This window comes from Callospermophilus lateralis, chromosome 9, assembly GCF_048772815.1.
Source record: "Callospermophilus lateralis isolate mCalLat2 chromosome 9, mCalLat2.hap1, whole genome shotgun sequence".
Lineage (NCBI taxonomy): Eukaryota > Metazoa > Chordata > Mammalia > Rodentia > Sciuridae > Callospermophilus > Callospermophilus lateralis.
Genome location: NC_135313.1, coordinates 76,788,520 through 76,801,514, shown reverse-complemented (window position 1 = coordinate 76,801,514; position 12,995 = coordinate 76,788,520). Strand labels below are relative to the sequence as shown.

General features: G+C 39.5%; 1 protein-coding gene across 18 annotated transcripts in view; it reads right to left on the bottom strand.

Moving 5' to 3' along the window:
• Positions 1-12,995, bottom strand: part of Neb (nebulin) — a 206,248-nt gene that overhangs the window by 180,824 nt on the left and 12,429 nt on the right. For all 18 annotated transcript variants that reach the window (XM_076866351.2, XM_076866352.2, XM_076866354.2 and 15 more), the window contains exons 10-17: positions 9,745-9,849; positions 5,421-5,525; positions 4,603-4,710; positions 2,804-2,920; positions 1,045-1,149; positions 847-954; positions 642-746; positions 98-196 (exon numbers count right to left, since the gene is read on the bottom strand). In XM_076866351.2, the coding sequence (XP_076722466.2) occupies positions 98-196; positions 642-746; positions 847-954; positions 1,045-1,149; positions 2,804-2,920; positions 4,603-4,710; positions 5,421-5,525; positions 9,745-9,849 (852 nt within the window). The remainder of the gene's footprint in view (positions 1-97; positions 197-641; positions 747-846; positions 955-1,044; positions 1,150-2,803; positions 2,921-4,602; positions 4,711-5,420; positions 5,526-9,744; positions 9,850-12,995) is intronic.

Below are 12,995 nucleotides of genomic sequence, written 5' to 3'. Positions count from 1 at the left end.
CAGACCTTCAATAAAGAAATAAATCTGAATTTTACATATAGAATTATAAAATACTCTCCCTTATAGGTGGATTTCCTAGCTATTTAGAGGAACTTACATCGCTCAGTTGCTTGGAATTGACTTGGGCTTGTACCAGAACTGGAGAGTCGGGAACTTGAGTGAATTTTGTTTTATCTGGATGGACTTTATAGGTGTGCTGTAGGAAGCAAAGAGATTTGTTTTATCAGCACCTGTCAAATCCAAGGTGGTCCATGGGCTGAGCAGGCAGAACTCGACCCCCTCAACGCTAATAAAACATTCACTGACTATAGTCTAGTTCTAACTAGACTAAAAAACTAAAACTAAAAACTTTAGTTTTTTTAGTTTTATAGTCTGTAGTTTGGGGGATGCTCTTACAGCTATCTGAAAAGCCTTCCCATGTCCTCAGAGTCCCCATAACTCATTTAAGAAAAACGAGCTGGAATTAGCTCTTGAAATGTGGGAATGCCAAAGGAAGAAAATAGCTACTCTATTACAAGATAGATTTTGGTTTCTTACAATTTCCTTGCTTACATTTGCATAAGTGTCAAAATTTTAACTTTATCTTGACCACTAGACACTATAGAGGGCAATAACATTCCGAGTTCACACTACAGACTTACATCTTTACACTGATCTAGTTTCTTGATGGCTTCATATTCCTGAGTTATGGTCTGGGGGAAGAAGCCTTTTCCTCTGTCCTCTTCATATTCTGCTTTGTAGTTTTTCTATGAAGAGAAAGAGACGTAGATAAAAAGATGCAACCATTGTATTCATGCCCCCCAACATGTGCTATTTGGAAAGCCAAACAACTGTCTCAGGACTTACATCACTGTTTTGGGCTGCGACTTTCATGCAGTGTGAATGATATGGATCTTCAAAGCTGCCTACATAGTGTCCTAAAATATTCTTTAAGTAGGAATCTTTATATTTAGTCTGAAAGACAAAATGTATTTCATTTGTTCATTGATTAAGTAATTTATCAAATGATGGGTCCTTATTAACTGTGGGGGTAGGATTGCTTACGTCACTACTGAAGTTCTGTAGAACAGTATCAAGCTGGAATTTGGGGGTCTCGCAGTAATTCATGCTCTTTGCCTTTGTCTTTTCATAGTTTTCCTTGTATAGTTTCTGTCAAAGAAAAAAAAAATCAGTTAAAATAGATTCCTGTCACTCCCACGCTGATTAGAACACTCGTATTTTCCGAAACTAAACAAAAGAAGAAAAGATATTGCCTGTCAACTCTCTTAAAAGCTGACAGTCAAACATGGGGTGCCATGAATCACAAGGCTTTTCTATTAGCAAGTATTGTAAAGCCTAAGTCTTTTACATTTTAAAAAATTAAGAAACCAATATTCCACCTCTAACCAAGGCCTTAGTTCAGATGCTTGGGTATCTCTAGATTGTTCTTTGTCTCTCTCAATGCACATAATTTCCTCACTAAAGATACCCTGGCACACATGGAGGTTTTGAACTTTTGAGCAAGTTTTTTTTTTTTTTTAATAAACCTTCATGAAGAAGTAAACATAGGTTGAGAAATACATAATCTCTCTTCTTTCTTGTACCAAGGGAGGAAAAAAATCCCCCCCAAATAAGGCCTATATGAGAATCCAAACGATGAGTCATTACTAACTCTTCTTCTCTGCTAGGATTTATCTTTAGCTTGAACAGCAACGAATCAATTATTGGTTTTAAATGCACAGTTGTGAAAGCAAATCATTGTTACATTTTTCATGTTGGGTTTTCAAAATTTAAAATGATTCTATTCTTTTAAAATGTGCTTAGATTCCTGCTTTTATCAACAAAAGCAGATTTGCACCTGGGATTGTACATGATTGATAAAGATGTCCTTCATTTCGAAGCACACGTTTTGTATTGATTTCCCAGAACCGTTTGGACACTTGCCCCATCACCCCACCCCTCCCCAATCTCATGCACACATTTCCTATGGCGCTGACTTCATTCAAGGGTAAAGAAAAGATAACCAACCCACCCAGAGTTGATGCATAAAATGATTAACTATTGAGAAAGCTTAATACAATCTACCATAAAGAAAAACCTCAAATGATCACATATTGAGTGTGTGTGTGGTGGTGGGGGGGGGGATCAAATTGGTCTTCGGTCATTAGTCTTTAAATGTCAAACTCAGGTTTATTTATCTAATTTACTTTACATCTACTGGCTTAGTCAGACTCTTAATTCTACATGTAGAAAATAGAAATTCTTGGGGCTGGGGATGTGGCTCAAGCGGTAGTGCGCTCGCCTGGCATACGTGCGGCCCGGGGTTCGATCCTCAGCACCACATACAAAACAAAGATGTTGTGTCCGCCAAAAACTAAAAAATTAATATTAAAAAAAAAATTCTCTCTTTCTCTCTCTCTCTTTAAAAAGAAAATAGAAATTCCTGTTGAGACACAGGGAGCAATCTTTTAAGCTCTGTGGTCAGCAAACGATGGTTTCTGGGGTTAAGATCTGTCTTTGAAAGTCTTCTGCTCTGTCAAAATCACTGCACATCTCCTTGTGTTCCTTGCCCACAGAGGCCCAGCCACTTGGAGCTTCTGACCACAAGAGGATTTCCTTGCTCATTGAACTAAGTCCCCGAGCTTGCAGAGACTGAGCCTTATCCCACTCAGAGGCCTTCATAACTAGTTCCCATGAAACGGTTACTCCCTAACCTTAAAGTATTTGTAAAGTTATGCATATATTTAGTCGTTATGGAAAGAAAAAAGACATCATTCTTGCAGCCAAGGTTTATAAAACACTTTTTTGAGAAGAATATACTTACATCACTTAGGGCATTTCCTGCCGCCTTCAGCTGCCTGAGCAGTGGGTTCTCTGAAGCAGGAAGTACATTATAATCTGCTTTTCCTTTATTCTTTTCATAGTCTTCTTTATATTTTACCTGTAGGATGAATAAAGTGATAAAGTAACTCCAGTTTATTTTTGTCCCCAATCTCCATTCTGGGTATTATGACATAGTTCCACAAATCAATTTTCTTTTTAGAAAAATGGCAGCTTGACATTGTACAAACAAAAAATACTCATAGTAACTCATAATAGCGGCAGAGAAACTGCATAAATTCCCAGGATACTTTTTTCTTCTCATTCATTTATTTATTCAGAAATATCCATAGGAGGTTGATTATGTGCCTGGCTCTGAGACAGACACAAGAAAGAATAACACATGGTCCCAGCCCTCAAAGAGAAAAAAGATACATAAATAATGGGAGAGAGAATGACACAAATAATGACAGCACATCGGGTCCCAGATGCCTGCTGCTGTAGAACCTTCACTCAGCTCTTACCCTGCAGCTGCCTCTCTGTCAACACAGTTTTAAAGAAACTCAGCTAGAAGCATCCTCACCCTCTTCTTTCATGCCTCACCTGCGACTGTGTGTTGAGCAGCACATATTTAATGCACAAGCAGGAAGACGAGGAAAGAGCTGTGGTGTAAAGAATAGTGGCAACCTCACCCTGTCATTTTGTCCTTCCCAACTTGCACTTTTCATTTCAGCCCTGGCAGAAGCAGTAAGTTAGTGGTGGGGTGGGAGGAGAGCCTAAAGTCCCCACCAGGAGCACATCAGTGGGAGGTAGAACAAGATTCTGGTTCTGAGCATGATCCCTACTCTAAGCCATTCTTTCAGTTGGGATAATCATAGAAGTTTAAGGAATCCTAAATAAATGACCAACAGTTGAAGAATCTCAGAAAACAAAATGGATCAGCTTAGTATCGCAAGGCAAGAGACACACGGCTGAAACTCAGATGCACCAATCCTGCAGCCTGCAGTATCACAGGGGGACTCCACTGGAGTAGAAGACATAGCCTTTCTGCCTTATGGAATTATTATATGTTCTTGAAAAATGGAAATGACCAGAGAGCAAATTCACAAATCCCACTCTCCCCTATCTGCTTCTGGGATATAAAGACTTCTCTGTTATGTGGGTGGATTGTCAGGGCTTGTGACAAAGCCATCCCTCCTCTTAAGCACCAGATCACATCCCCTTTCACCTATCACAGATGCCACTCCAGCCATTCTCTCTCTTCCAACATCAGCCCATGTCCCCTGTCTACTGAAGGTTTTCATCATAGAAACATGGTGAGTTTTTTTTTTCCTCCTATCTTACAAAATTCTTCTTCATCCACTTTTCCATCAGCTACTTCCCCATTTTCTTTCTTCCCTCCCCACCAGGAAAATGATTTGAAAGAGTTGAATATACTCATCACTTCAATTTTTTCCCTTCTTATTCACTCATAGATCCTCTCCAAGTCGATTTGACCAAATTGCTCTGCAGATTGCCACCCAGGTGTCAGCAAACCTACTCCAGAAACATCTGGCACTCTTGATGACTCCCTTCTCACTTCACCTGCTCCTCAGCTTATACGGCTCTTTCCCATCTCTGCACTTACCTCCTTTTGCTGATATATTATTGTTTTTATTCTGCTCTTCAAATGCCTGAAATTCACTGGTCTCAACCTTGATAGTTCCCTCCAAAACCCACCCTTCCTTTTTCATTATGTGTAAGAGCAGAGTTAGAAATTTACCCCGCTAAAACCATCAAGATCAACTGGACAATCCCTCATACCTTGCTAGCTGCCAACCCAGCTTGTTTATTCACTTTATACTCTGGTGTTTCGGTCTGCATAAAGTAGATCTGGTCTTTGAGGTTCTCAAAATCTTCCTGATATTTCCTCTGTAAAACAATAAACATACTGGAGAACAAACTGTGCAAGAGTTCACATGAGCGGACACAGGGCATTTGAAGTCATCCAAAGCCAAACACCCCTTGGTTTAAGAGGTCAGATTACAATCAGAGAATGTGGTGCCCTTGCAAAAATGATCAGCAACTTAATGGAGATTTAGAACAATCAGAATAAGCTGGAAAAATAACTAGAAAGGCCTGTTCTGGCTACTAAGAAAGTGCTTCTTGAAAGCAAGAAGCAGAGTGAAGAAAAAGAACAATTAAATTTCCAACTTCCCATTAAAAGAAACTAAATTAATCAATTTTACAAAGGTAGTTTGGTGCGCCATGCAAAGAATAAATTTATTTTTTTCCATATTTTTATTGGTGCATTATAATAGCATATAATGGTGGGATTCATATAGAATAAACACAAAAGAGCCCCTTTGACTTATACCAACTGCACTTTGCAATCAGTAAGAGGGTCTCACCATCTTGTTCCTGTGAAAATTGAGGTAAAAATAAGGGCATTTATTCAAAATAAATTTTTAAAAGGAAAGAGTTCATGGGATTTCTTTTAAAATAGGGACTCTGTATCACCTCTTGTCCCTAAGAAGAGGGACCTCCAGGGCTCTGGCACTACTTGAGATGTGGTAGATGGCTAGAAGTCATGCAGAAAGATGGTCCCCTGCCGAGACACCTAGCCTTCTGTTCCTACTTACTGTGCTGAGGTTATCGGCATTCATTCTGGCATTTGCAATTTCAAAGCAAGGTGTCTGACTCCATTTGCCTTTGACTTTCTTTTCATAGTCTTCTCTGTATTTTTGCTAAGGGAAAAAAAGAAAACACTTAAAATTTCAGAGGTTCTTTATGAACACATAATTCAAGATCTTCTAAACTCTTTTTTTTTTTTTTTTTTTGGTAGGGATATAGCCCTTCATCCTGCTTGCTGTCAGGGGAAGAAAACTGTAGGATTGGGAGGGGCACTCAGGCCTGACGCATCCCAAAACCAAGATACAGAGAACTTTGTAATACAATTTGAAGTTTAGAAGCAGCAGAGAGTCCTAAATAATAGGGCCAAACCTTGGGCTCCTGTTGAGAAATAGGTATTGTGTCAATAGATTAATGAAAATTGAGTAGGAGATTAATCCTCACAGTGAAAGACAGGTGTCTGATTTTTAAAAAGATATTAAAACAAGATATAAAACAGAGTATAAGACCACCAGACCCCTCATTTCAAGGTCCTTCCTGCCTTCTTAACCTATCTGAACTAAAGATTATTATTTCTTCCTACACAGCAGCTGAAATGGGTCAGGGTGGAGATGGATCACTTGCAGTCCACTCCTGAGTCCAGGATGACTCTGTTCTTGTTAGCTGTTGAGGAAGTCATGTCCTCCCCTGAATTTGCAGGTGGAGAGGAGTTAAAAGGACAAAGCCCTGTAGCTGGAGGAGTAAGAGGAAGAGGGAGGCAGATGCCAATGGAGCCTCTCTGCCATCCAAGGAGTCTCACTGTGCACGTTGGGGCATTTTGTGGTGACACATGGAATACCATCACATGGGTGTGACATCCAACTCCCCTTACCACTTCTCTCCCACTCCACTGAATTCAGAATTGACCAGTGGACACCTAGAGAAAAGAATTAAATTTCCCTACTCTTTTTATTTGTTCAATAGAGGAAAATACACTGGGACAATTATAAGCTCTGGGACACCTTCTGTGGCTAAGAGGGGACCACATGTCAATAAATAGACCAAGATTCTGTCCCCAAAGCATCGTCTATCCTCCCCAGAAGTCAACTAAAGTTACTTCCATTGAACTGCCAATCAGGTCCCTTAATGTCTTGGTGAAACATATGACCTCATTTTCTATTTTCCATGTTTGCATCTTAGTTTTTATATGGTTATTAAATAGAAAGGAATATAAAGCCAGTTAGTTAATCACATTTTTTTTCTGTGAATGCTAAACCTGAGACTCCTGATGGCCCCATTCATAGAAGTTATCCTTTCAGAGAGCATGGAAGGGGTCCCAACTGGTATTTTTATTGCCAACTGTGGGCCCAGGGTTACCTTCCTGACTCAATCAAATCTCTTCTTGTAAAATCAATAGGAGTCTTCTCAATTCTATGCAATAGAGTTTCCATTTCAGAAGAACAGAGCTATTTGCTATGTAACAATATGTTGCTGAAAGATTTTATTTAAAAAAAATTCTAGATTCCAGTTTCTAACATAAAATCTTATGTTTTTCTTATTGTAAATCTGGAGGGAAGTAGAGAGGCAGGCCCAGAGGAACTGAAGGGACCTCCAAGTGTTCCATTCAGAACCCCACTTCTAGGTGGTGACAGGGCACCTATTTTCCTCACCAAGAATATCTGCTGGTATGAACAACTTTGTTTACCCATTCATCTGCATTTAGTGCTATAGAATACACCTGGGCCAGGAGAGGGTGCTAGCATGTAGCTCATTAATTTAGCCAAAGACAAAGGTAAGAGAATTTCTTCTGACAGGTAATAAAAAGGAAGGCTGATAAATAGAATGTATTATGAATATAACTCTTGCAGATATGTGATCATTACCATCTGCACTGTAAGACAAAGGAGGGATCTGGAAGATACAATCTGGCAAGGGAATGCCAAGTGTTTAAATGCATGAGAGTTGGTAAAGGAGTTTTTTTGGAGAGAAAGAGGACATGATGATGTAGGAATATGGGTCAGAAGAGCTTGTTAATGGGGGAGACTTCAAGAGAAGGGAAGAGCCCCATAGATAAGTCACCTTTGGCAGCCATGCGTCTCTCTTGCTAAATGGAGTGCTGCCAAGCACAAGCATTAATCTCCAGCATGATTATTATTCTGGATGCACAATAGTCATTAAGAACTTGGAAATCTAGATAAGACTAGGATGAATTATGTCACTATGGTCAAATCCAGTGACCTTTATCCACAGCCACTCTCCCCTTATCTCGTATTGTACCACAAGGGTAAACTCAGGTCTGGCAATTCTTTCAAAGTACCCTACACTGTCACCTTAACCAAATAGAGTGATACTCTCCAATAGACATACAATGAAGGGCATTTTAGTAAAAAGGAACAGGTGGGAAATTAATAATATACTTTAACCCATTAAATGCAAAATATTGTCATTCCAACATGTAATCATATAAAATAATGAGCTACTTCACATTGTTTTTTTCTTTCCTAGTAAGTTTTCAAGGCCAAGTGTATATTTCTCACATATAGAGCTTTGAGTGTTATGAAACAAATTTTTCCCCCAAACCCAAATTCATTTGTTGAGGGTTTGACCCCCAAGGTGATGGTATTAGAGGTGGAGATTTTTGGAAATACTTAGGGTTAGGTGAGGTCATGTCCCTATAAGAAGGGTAAGAGAGAACACAGCTCTCTGTCTCTACCGTGTACAAGCCAAGAAGGTGGCTTATCTACAAGCCAAGAAGGAGGCCCTACCAGGAACTGAATCCTTGATCTTGGACTTCCACCTTCCAGAGCTGTGAGAAATAAATGTCTGTTGTTTAAGCCATCTTGTGTATGGCATTTTGTTACAGAGCCCAACTTGACTAATATACTCTGTTTATACTGGTCACATTTCAAAGGCCCGATAGTCACATTTTGCTAGTGGTTACCAGATTGAAAAGCATAGTTCTAATCTGGCCAACCTAAATTGGTGAAAAAAAAATGATTACAGAGGGGTTTAAAGTGAGTTTTTAAAATTGCCAACACTGCATACTCAAATAAGGTAAAAGAATATTTCCTTAGTAAGACATCTTTTTAAATATGCTTTAAATAAAAATATTCTTTTTTATCTCTAAATGACCATTTAAAAACAACTTTTTTATTTTAAAAGATAAATTGTCCTCCCCAATCTTATTTCCAATAGCAACATTTTCAGTAATCATCTCTTTACACAGTTCTTAAGTTAATTTCTGCTTAGCCCTGGGAAAAATGTCAGGTTGGTGTTTTCTTATTAGTGAAAATTCACTATACTTTCTAGATTCTTTCTATAAACAGCTCCTGGTTCTACAGTGTAGTCCACAAAAGCTAACACTGAAGTGATTTCATCATCTGTATCTTTTTTTCATTCTCTAGGAAAGAAATATTACCCCCACCAGCAAATTATTTTTTATTTTTAAATTTTTTTTTTTGTACCAGGGATTGAACCCAGAGGCACTCAACCACTAAGCCACATCCACAGCCCTTTTCTATATTTTTTAATTTGAGTCAGGGTCCCACTAAGTGTAGAGCCTCCCTTAGATGCTGAGGCTGCCTTTGAACTTGTGATCCTCCTGCCTCAGTCTCCACTGCCTGGCCCAAGATAATTTTGTTTTTAAAGTAGAAATCTTGAGGTTCCATGAAAATTCAAGCAGAAGACTAAACTGAGACTCAACTCCACCAAGGACAAAGAAAGGTATTTAAAAGCAGCAGTATCCCAGGAGAAAATGGCCTGATTTGGACCAATTTAAAACAGGACTTCAGCATGGGCCTATTCAGCAGTTCAACATTTGTCTCTGCATTCCTTGTCAGGGCTGCATTCCTCTGAGCTAGTTCACCAGCCTAAATATAGGCAGACTAAGCTGCTTGCTAGGGCCTTAAAAGTTATGGAGTGTACTGCCCAGTGCTGTCAGCTAAGCTGTTTCTGAGGGCCCGCTCACACGTTCTTATCTGTGCACACCTGATTGTATAAAACTGTAAAGTGTCTTCACACCAAATTAGCCCAGATCCTCTATGGAAGGATACAGTTATTCAAGTTACTCTGTTAGTATTAGTCTCATAAGTAAAAATGTCAAGTGACATTAGGACACAGGCTCTGTTTTCAAAAGGTGACTTTGACATTTAAAAATGACCAAGTCATCAAGCTGGCTAAACTTATTAACATCGTTTATAGTGTGGATAGATGTGTTACTCTTGCTGTAGAGTTTTGGTTTCACATGCAGAAAACATTCTGTTTTGTATTCAATTCACCTTTAGTTTCTTTCTTAAATGGTTGAAATCATTAAGCGGAATTTCCAAAAGACACAGGGTCCCAGCTCTGTTTACTTACCTTGCTCACTTGATTGGTTACTTTCTTGGCAAATTCGATATCTGGAGGATCAGCCAGAGATGTGAATTGAGACTGCTGTTCGATGTGACCTTTTTTGTAGGTAATCTGACAAAATAAAAGACAGGAATGCTCATGAGTCATAAAATTATACCATTTCTCATATTCCATTTATTAGCATGTTTTTTTTTAAAGATGATGCTTCCATCTTTGTATGAAGTCTTCAGTTTTAGTACCCATGTTATCATAATTTGTCCTTTTAGACAGTACATGTCCTTGTTCTCAGTACAGCTAGTTATTACTATGTCTTTGAGTCTTCTCTCTTTTCCGGGGTCTTCTTGACCCTAGATCTGTTTCCTTCCATTTGTTTTCATACCATGTTGTATAATTTCAATTTTTCTTTTTCATCAGCATCCTCAACTCTCAGTATCTTGTCTTTTCTCCATTCCTACTTAATTAGCCCTCAGTTGTAGGTCAACTCTATCACATATTTTCTGTTCTTATGCCCAGAATGCTGAGTGTTACAGAAGAAAAATCACACAAATCTATGGATGGGGTAATGATAACATAAGTAGGACTAAGAGGGACACAGGAAGAAGGTATGAGGAAGAAGCTTTAAACCCCAGCCCTTAGCTTGAAATCTTTGGGCTTACCCACTTGCATGTTCTGTGAACAACTTGGTTTGGTCTCTGTATCCAATACTCTATGACTTTGTGGTATCCATTTGCTACTTGTCTTCAAGAAGGCTTTAGCATCCCATAGTATGTCTCTGGTCAGCCCCTATGCCCAAAAACTAATCTAAAACCCCAGCACTGTCTTTAAGTTCCCAGTCAACTCTACCTTACTCTCAGCTCCCCGTTGTAAACAAAGGCTGCACTTCTCCAACTCAGCCCTGCCCTCCCACTGCCTGCCCTGACTCCTAGGAGAAGCATCCCTTCCAAAGGGCCCAGCTTCTGCACCCTGGGTACCATTCCTTCCTGTTGCCCCTTGCGCCCAGTTCTGATGGTCACCCCTTTCCTTTCTCACAGTTTCAATCTCCCCTCTTCACCAAGGCCTTCCCTTCAGCCTCTAAAAGACCTCTATCACCTTAAAGTAAGGATGGTATTCACGAGTCATGCATCCTTTTCACTCTTGTTCTTCTTTTTCTCTTTATTACTGACTCTTTTGGAGTTTTCTTCCACCAATTGTGGCCCCACCTCCATTAATGCAAAACTATTCATAGAAGATTCTTAGATATATGTGGCCCTCAGATTCCTCAGGGCCTTCTGTATGCTGTTTCCTCTCTCAGGAATATCCCGACCCCACTGACTCCCCATCTGTCTGAAACTGCTGCTGCTTCTCCTGGTCTCAGGATGGCATGACTTGCCCTCCTTTGTCTCCAGTACCCAATGGCATGAGCCCTCCCTGTCTCCCAAAGTAGACGCGGTTTCCTTCTCTAGGGATCTCACTCAAGGTGACCTTTACCTCCTCCAGATAACACTGTAAGGAATTGTCTACATATCTGTCTTTTCTTGGACAGTGGGTCCTGGGATGGCAAAGGAATGTCCTCTCATTGGGAACACTTGTGGCCTGCATGGTCCCTGACTGGAGGAACGTTCAGTGACTGATACAGGAATATTATCCCAACTCTTCTGTCACATAACTGTGAGACTTCTACAGATTTTTTTGTTTTCCTTCCACAACCAGTATTCTTAATTAAAAAAAAAAAAAAGGATTGGATAATTCCACGGTCCTAATCATTTTATTCTTTAACCAAGTCTGTGTCTTACCCCATCTGTCTAGTGCCTGTAACAAGAGCTTTCATGAACATCAAATCCACTGGGATATAAAACAGTTTCAAAAATGCATAAAAGGCATAAATTCCACTGCTGAGTTTCTTTTAAGTAAGTGAAGACTTTATTTCAGGCATAGGCCAACTGGAATTTTCCATGCCTGCTTAAGTCCTTAGGGAGAAGATAACATGCAAACAGGAGAAATGCTTATTCCAAATGACATTCTGTCAAGAAGTTTCAGAGAAATCAGATCTAAAAGTCCAATTTTCTCAGAAACTTGTTCAGAATTCTGTCTCGTTAGAATTCTGCACTCTAGATCACCTTAAGGTGATCTGCACTCAAAGGGCTGGGGTTGTAGCTCAGTGGTAGAGAGCTTGCCTTGCATGTGCAAGGTTCTGGGTTCAATTCTCAGTGCCACCAAAAAAGAAAAAACAAAAAAAGAAAGGGGAAAAAAGTGTTATGAACATTAAGAAATAGTTTTTAAAAATAAATAGATCAACTTAAAGACTCTCTTGGTATTTGTAATATATGTTGTCTCTACTTACATAATAAGGGAACTACGATAAGTAGAGTTAAAATTGTCATAGGAAGAAGAGACAGGAGAGGGAGCAGGAACATCTAAATCTAAGCCCCTAGCTGAAAACCTATATGCCTACCCTGTGGTATGTTCTGTGAACAAATGCTTGCTTAGGGCTCTATGCTGGATATTTGTAGAAATTTGTGGTGCTGACAATAGTATTAATAGCATGTTGATAATCTGATACTTAGTGCATACTTGGACTGCAATCAAAACAAAAGCTCTACTGTAACTGCCAGGTCCTACTGAAGAAGAGTAGAGAAGATTTCATTATTATGTATTCTCCTTCATTATGTTCTCTTTTGTGCTATCTCAAAAGTGTAGCCAAATCAATTGTTTGACAGTCACAACACTACACTGCTATGGAGGTAATCCTTCCTCTGTTTCATGGATAAAGGGAGATACAGGAGATTAAGTGTCTTCTTGGAAACCTCTCCCTGGGCTTATATGACATGGCATTTCCTGGTCCCCCTTCAGCGTCTCTGATCTCATCCTTTGCTGGCTCCTCTCCAGATGTCCTAATGTGGGTGTCCTCCAATGCTGCCCTTGATCCTGCACTCTTCTGCCTCCCTCATGCATTTCAAGTCCCCAGCTACCATTTTTTGCTCTGATGACTTTTAAATATTGAGTTCTTGCCCTAATCTCTGATCTCTTTGACATTCTAAATTTCTGTATATTCCTAGAATGCCTTGATCTGAATATTCCTTCCATTAAAACGAATCTGCTTCTCTTTCCATTAGTGCATCTTTATCAGGTGTACCACATTCACCCTGACCACCTATCTACGATCATAAACTCATTGATGACTTCTTTCTCTCCATCTCCAGCATCCAGTATCATTAACATTTGTTAATACTTATTACCATCAATTACTTTCTTCATCTTTACCCCCACCATCTGATCCA